The sequence below is a fragment of the Chiloscyllium plagiosum genome, chromosome 26 (assembly GCF_004010195.1).
Source record: "Chiloscyllium plagiosum isolate BGI_BamShark_2017 chromosome 26, ASM401019v2, whole genome shotgun sequence".
In the NCBI taxonomy this organism is placed as follows: domain Eukaryota; kingdom Metazoa; phylum Chordata; class Chondrichthyes; order Orectolobiformes; family Hemiscylliidae; genus Chiloscyllium; species Chiloscyllium plagiosum.
Genome location: NC_057735.1, coordinates 50,258,163 through 50,265,261, shown reverse-complemented (window position 1 = coordinate 50,265,261; position 7,099 = coordinate 50,258,163). Strand labels below are relative to the sequence as shown.

At 40.9% G+C, this 7,099-nt stretch overlaps 1 protein-coding gene across 1 annotated transcript in view; it reads right to left on the bottom strand.

Annotated features, from left to right (window-relative positions):
- Window positions 1-7,099, bottom strand: part of shisa4 (shisa family member 4) — a 63,140-nt gene that overhangs the window by 54,462 nt on the left and 1,579 nt on the right. The window contains exon 2 of the mRNA XM_043717097.1: window positions 3,365-3,542. Within this exon, the coding sequence (XP_043573032.1) occupies window positions 3,365-3,542 (178 nt within the window). The remainder of the gene's footprint in view (window positions 1-3,364; window positions 3,543-7,099) is intronic.

Below are 7,099 nucleotides of genomic sequence, written 5' to 3'. Positions count from 1 at the left end.
GGATGTGTGTCAGTGAGTGTGTGTGAAAGTCAGTGAGGGTGTGTGACAGTGAGTGAGTGTGAAAGGCAGTGAGGATGTGTTTCAGTGAGTGTGTGTGAAAAGCAGTGAGTGTGTGTGTGAATGTGAAAGGCAGTGAGGATGTGTGTCAGTGAATGAGTGTGAAAGGTAGTATGTGTGATAGTGATAGTGAGACAGTGAATGTATGAGTCAGTGAGAATATGTAATAGTGAGTGAGTGAACCTGAGAGAAACTGAGTGAGTGAGAGACAGGGAGTGAGTGACAGGCAGTATGTGTAACAGATAGTGACTGAGTGTGAGAGATAGTGTGTATGTGATCATTCAAACTTTGTTAGATTCTCGAACAGCCTGATTGCTTTTATTGCAGAAAATAGAAGACTGTAATACAAGGAGGAAGGATTAGTCAAAGTCAACATGCTTTTACAAAAAGTAAATCTAATGCTGTTCTGAGGACACTACCTGCAGAGTAGATTAAGGACAGCAATAGTTACAACATATGAAGGTTTTCAAAAAGCATTCAGCAAAGTACCACATAAATGGTTACTACACAAAATTAAGACACGTGGGATTAGGGGAATATTTCAGCAGCATTGATGTTATTAAGTGATACAGCAGGTTTTAAAAAGGGGCGAATGGCTACTCCTCAGAGTCATATAGAATCAGTGAATCCCTATAGTGTGGAAACAGGCCCCATTTGGCCCAATGGATCCACACTGAACAATATCCCACCCAGACCCAACCCCTATCCTGTATCTCCCATGGCTAACCCACCTAGCCTGTACATCCCTGAAAACTGCCAGCAATTTAGCATGACCGATCTGCTGAACCTGCACATCTTTGGATCGTGGGAGGAAACCGGAGCACCCGGAGGAAACCCACACAGACAAGGGAAGAATGTGAAAATTCCACATAGACAGTTGCCCGAGGGTGGAAGCGAACCCAGGTCTCTGGCACTGTGAGGCAGCAATGCTAACCACTTCTTCTGCTTTTGTGTAAAATTCTGACCCATTAATTCCCAGTATATATAGCCTGTCATTGATTCCAAAAGAAGGTGATGGGGAGACATCGTCGTGAAACACCCTATTCCCTGAGGAGAAAGTGTTCCCACTGTGATGTTACGTAGGCATTTCCAGGACATTGACCCAGTTGCAGAGAAGGAAGACCTGATATATGTCCAAACTGAAGTGATGGAATTGGGATGTTGGAAGGTTTTGTGATTCAGATCCATATCTCCACAAGTGGACCTTCAATAACTTGCTACAGCTTGACGAATGCACACAGAGTTAAAGTGCTTTAGTTTTTTCAACTGTTTAGTAATGAAATACATAACTTGTCAACTACATGATGCAACAAAGGACAATGTGTCAATTCTCTCCAGGAGCTTGGAAAGAATAAACTTGCAAAAGAAATAAAAACAGAAAATGCTGGAGAAACTGAGCAGGTCTGGCAGTATCAGTATTGAGAGGAACAGAGTTAACACTTTAAGTCCAAAATGACTTCATATGTCTGTAAGTTACCTCACTGAGCTTGCAGGTTTGTTTTCAGACGTTTCATCACCATACTAGGGAACATCATCAGTGAGTCTCCAGTGAAGTGCTTTACCACTGACTCTCACTAATGATATTCCCTAGCATGGTGATGAAACGTCTGAAAACAAACCTTCAAGCTCAGCAAGCAAACCTACACACATATCATCAACCCGCGCGACAAATCTTCTCAAAACTCACTGACTTCATACGTGTTCAGAAGAGACATATCAGGCTCAAAGCATTAATTCTGCTTTCTTTATAATGGCTGCCATATCAGTTGAGTTTCCCCAGCACCTTTTAATTTCAGGTTTCCAACATCTGCAGTATTTTATTTATAAATAAAATAAGAAATTTGATCAGCAGCACTGTCCTCCAAATCTTTTGAAGGTCTAGTTACACAGATTCTGCCAAGACATTATTTGATTTTGATGACTAAGTACTCCAGTTGTACTAGTCTTTTTGGCTAAACTGATGAAATGTACACTCTAGAGATTAGTTGACACAGCTAGTGCAATACTCAGAGAGTGCTGCATTGTTGGAGAAGCCATCTCTTGGATGAGTTATTAGGCTGAGGTGCCACTTATGGATGTTAAAGAAGCAATGCCAGTATTTTTAAGAGCACAGGAATTATTCCTGGTGTATTAGTCAATATTATCCCTCAGTCAACATCACAAAAACATATTACTTTGTCACTGTCACATTTCCGTGTGTTGGAGCTTGCTGAATGCACATTATCTTCTATATTTCTGACAATGCAATAGATTTGAAAAGCACCTCATTTGCAATAAAGTGTTTTCAAAGAGTCTGTGCTGAAACGTGATATAAAAATATAAAGTCTTTCTCTAGTCTACTGCAGAGATATTCTCACTAGCTCTTTACTTGTAGATTAGTGAGTTTGCAGATTCTTCCTCATCTGCATGGATTTCCTCCGGGCATTCAAGTTTCCTCCCACAGTCCAAAGATGTGCAGCTTAGGTAGATTGGCCATGCGAAATTGCCATAGTGTCCAGGGATGTCAAGGTTAGGCAGATTTTCCATTAGAAATGGAGGATATAGGACTAGGATAAGGGGAGGTGGGTCTGTGTGGGATGCTCTTCAGAGGGACAGTGTGGACTAGACTGGCTGAATGGCGTGCTTGCACACTATAGGATTCTATGATTCTAGTGGTTAAATTCCACACCCATCTCATTGCCAATGCCACCTCTCTCTGCACCCTGGGGAATAGGGAGCAGGGGTGTGTGTGATTATTACATTGCTGAGAGTAAAGTTCATGGGTGGGATCAACTAAACTGCACAGGCAGGAGGGTGGCATAGGCCTTGCTGGTAGGAGAGGAGAGACAGCAAAATTTGTATTTTTTTATATAAACAACCCAGAGATAAAAGCATTGTATAGAAAGATCATCAATCTGAAACATTAACTTTGCAGAGATGCTGCCAGACCTTCTGAGTATTTCCAGCATTTTTCTATTGATAAACCAGACACAAGGCCAGAAACAGAAATATCTACTATGATGACCAGTGAGCTGCCATATACAGGGTCCACTCTATACAGATAGCAGTGAAAGGAAGAGGTGCTGGTCAGCAGGAGACTCTAACTAGTAGAAATAACCCAGATATCAGAGATACAGCCTGGTTAATACAGTGAGACTCAAAGTCTCCCCAATCTGATTTCTCTTTTATACACAAATCAATATTTGCAAAATATCAGGTATAAAGAGTTAGAATACTTTCTCTCAGCTATCTATCCTAGCCTACATCTCACTCTAAGGTTAAGCAGCCACTTTGTATAACTGGGGATGCTGAGACCACAGAGACTGACCTGAGGTGCATGGACATACAATACTTCTGTTGTTTCTCAGTGATGAGCTGCATTGGATCCAGGCAACAATAGCGGTAAGTGCAGTTTCCACAGCAGAAGTGAAAGAATGAGCAGTCAAAGCCAATGTGCCAGTTTCCCAGTTTATCTGTGTACCACAAACAGTCATTGTCTGCAGACACTGCATGAGAAAGCAAAGGACAAGACGACAGAGAAATATAAAAAAGAATTGGATCAATGTTTTTCAGTATTCTTCATAACAGACAAATCCTAGGAATAGGCTTGAGGGTTACATAACGTGTAAACATTTTCTTTACTTCAAATTGAATATTGCCTATTGAATGAAAGCAAGAGAATGATTTAAAACATCTTAAATTTCAGAAATTATTTACTAGATCTCTTGAAGCCAAATTGTAATGAAAGTACAACTAATGAGCTCCAAAATGAACAGTGAGTTACAGGATAATATCAATCTGCGCTTCTAATCAGGCAGTAAAGGTCAGATGGGTGCTCAAGACATTCCAGATGTTGGAAATACTTTAACAGTGGCATTAAAGAGGAATATCACAATGAGAGAACTGAACAAGGCTGTAAAATGCATAATACAAGAAGTTTATCAAGGTTCAAGAATGTACAGACTGATGAATGATAACAGCCATTTACATTAGAGTGGTGATGCATACTGATCGAAACTAGCAAGGGATTACAAAAAGGAACCAGGCGCTGAGCTAATCACTTATCATCATCTAGCCACCAATCAACTATCCACCTATTCATCATTCAAAAGCCGTCAATGGCATGTTCTTCATATTCGAATCTGACCGTTTAAAAATTTTTATGTCAATGCTCATCATTGGAAAACTGTAGTTAACTTTTCATAATGAATAATAATTAACATTTCATAATTTTTTGAACAGGTATAGTAATAAAATGGTTATATTACTAATTTATTCATTGGAAACTTTGCCAGAGTGATTCAGAATAGCAGGAAATTAGTCATCCTTCCCCAACCTCCCTTTACATGATTTCAGACCCATGACAATATTGATAATTCCTGACTGCTCTCTGAAACGGCTAAATAAACCATTCTTTGCCCATGTTACTCCATAACTCAAATATGTGTTAAACCAGATGTAACACCCAGCATCGACCAAGACACTAGAAACAACAAACATACTATCAGTTCAGTTGACCCTGCACACTGCTTCACACTAACATCTGGAGCTGTGCCAAACCTGGGAGAACTGATTCAAGGAGGTCACTCCAGGACATCTCTGCAGGAGGCGCTCAGGGTAGATATTTTCCTTATCAATCTGTTCAGAGATGTTATAACACACCTCTGGAGCAGGTGGCACTTGAAGCCTTGTCTCCTGGTCCACAGACAAAGACACTACCACTGTGCCACAAGAGCCCTAACTGCTCAGTGTAACTACTTTTAATCAACCTGTTCTGAATTACTTCTAGAACTGGTGGAACTTGAACCTCTATAACCTAATCCAGAGATCAGGACATTGCCACTGCACCATGAGAGCTCTCAGATGCTAAGGTTATTGTCCTAGATCCATCTTCAGCTGCTTCATCAGTGACCTTCCCTTCATCACGAGTTCAGAAGTGGGAAAGATAGATTCCAGTTAGACAAGGAATCAAAAGTAATCAGGATAGATAGGGCTATGGATTTAGGAACACTGACAAATCAGCAATAATCTTATTGAATGGTGGAGCACACCTCTTCTCCTAATTCGTATCTTTAAACTTTCACTTATGATTCATTCATGACTCCTTAGATACTGAAGCAGTCCATGTCCAAATACTGCAAAGCCTGAACAATACCCATTATGCTGACAAGTGGCAAGCAGTATTTGTGCCAGACAATGACCAACTCCAACAAAAGAGAATCTAACCAATATCACTTGACATTCAATGGTGTCATTGTCGCTGTATCCGCCATTATGAAATCCTGGAGGGGAGGGTGCTTACCACTGACTAAACAGTGTACTGGGCATGCCATATAAAAACAATGGATACAACAGCATGTCAGAGAATAGGAATATTGCAATGAGTAACTCAAGTCCTTTCTCCCCAAAGCCTGTCCACCATCTACAAGGCACAAATCAGGAGTGTTATGGAATACTGCCTACTTGTCTCGATGGATGCGGCTCCAACAACACTCACAAAGTTTGAACTATCAAGAACAAAGCAACCCACTATATTGGCACCATATCCACAAACGTCCATTTCCTCCATCACTGACATTCAGTAGCAGCAGTGTGTATACTAGCTACAAGAAACACTGCAGAAATTCACTAAAGATCTTTAAATAGTACCTTAGATAAGATATAAGCAGCTTATATCTTATCAAAAGGCAGAAGATTTAGAGGGGATCTGAAGAAAATCATTTTCACCCAGAGGGTGGTGGGTTCTGGAGTGCACTGCCTGGGGAGGGTAGTTGAGGCTGGAAGCCTCAATCTTTAAAACGTACATGGATGCATACTTGCAGTCAAGATTATGGACCGAGTGCTGGGAAATGAGATTAATGTGGATTTAGTGATGTTTTGTCGGTGCAGATTCAGTGGGCCAAAAGGCTTCTTCTGTACTGTATGATTGTTTGAATCTTTGGCCACAGTTGAATGACTGCTAACATTATCTCATTATTTAAAAAGGGTGGAAGGGTTAGAGCAAAAAAACTGTAAGCCAGTCAATCCAACCTCAGTGATGGAGAGGTTAAAGAGGTCTGAGGGACAAAATATATTTGAAGAGACATGGATTAATCAGTGATGGTATGCGTGGATTTGTTAAAAGAAGTATGTGCTTGACAAATTTGATGTTATTTTGGAGATAACCAAGAGCATTGATGAAGGCAGTACATTTGACATAGTCTGCATGGACTTTAGCAAGGGGTTTTGTGAAGTACCTCATGGCGGACTGGTCAAGAAAGTAAAAGTCCAAGGCAAAATGGTACATTGGATCTGAAACTGGCTGAAAGGCAGGAAGCAGAAGGTAATGGTAAAGGGATAGATCTGTGACTGGAAATCTGTTTCTAATAGTATTCTGCACAGCTTGGTCCTGGGACACCTTGTTGTCTGTGGGGTACATTAAAGATTTAGACTTAAATGTAGGGGGTGCGATCAGGAGGTTCATAGGTGACATGAAAAATGGTAGGTTGATAAGTAATCGGGAGGACAGTCATAATCATCAGGAAGATATTGACAGACTAGTCAGGCAAGCAGAGCAATGGCAAATGGAACTCAAGCCAGAGAAGTGAGGTAATGCACGCAGGGAGGGCTAACAGGGCAAGATGTTATGAATATGAATTAAGAATAGTCAGGCCCTGCAAAATACTGAAGATCAGAGGAACCTTCGTGTCTATATCCACAGATCCCTGAAGGTAGCAGAGCTGGTTAAAAAGCCAAACGGGATAGTTTATTCGATGATGGATAGATTACAACATAAAAAAGGGTATACTGGAACTATATAAAATACTTGCTAGGCCACAACCAGAGTACAGGGTGTAATTCTAGTCACTACACCATAGGAAGGGTATGACTGCACTAGATAGGGTATGGAGGAGATAAAAACGAGGTAAAAACAATGACTGCAGATGCTGGAAACCAGATTCTGGATCAGTGGTGCTGGAAGAGCACAGCAATTCAGGCAGCATCCGAGGACAGGCAAAATCGACGTTTCGGGCAAAAGCACTTCATCAGGAATAAAGGCAGAGAGCCTGAAGCGTGGAGAGAT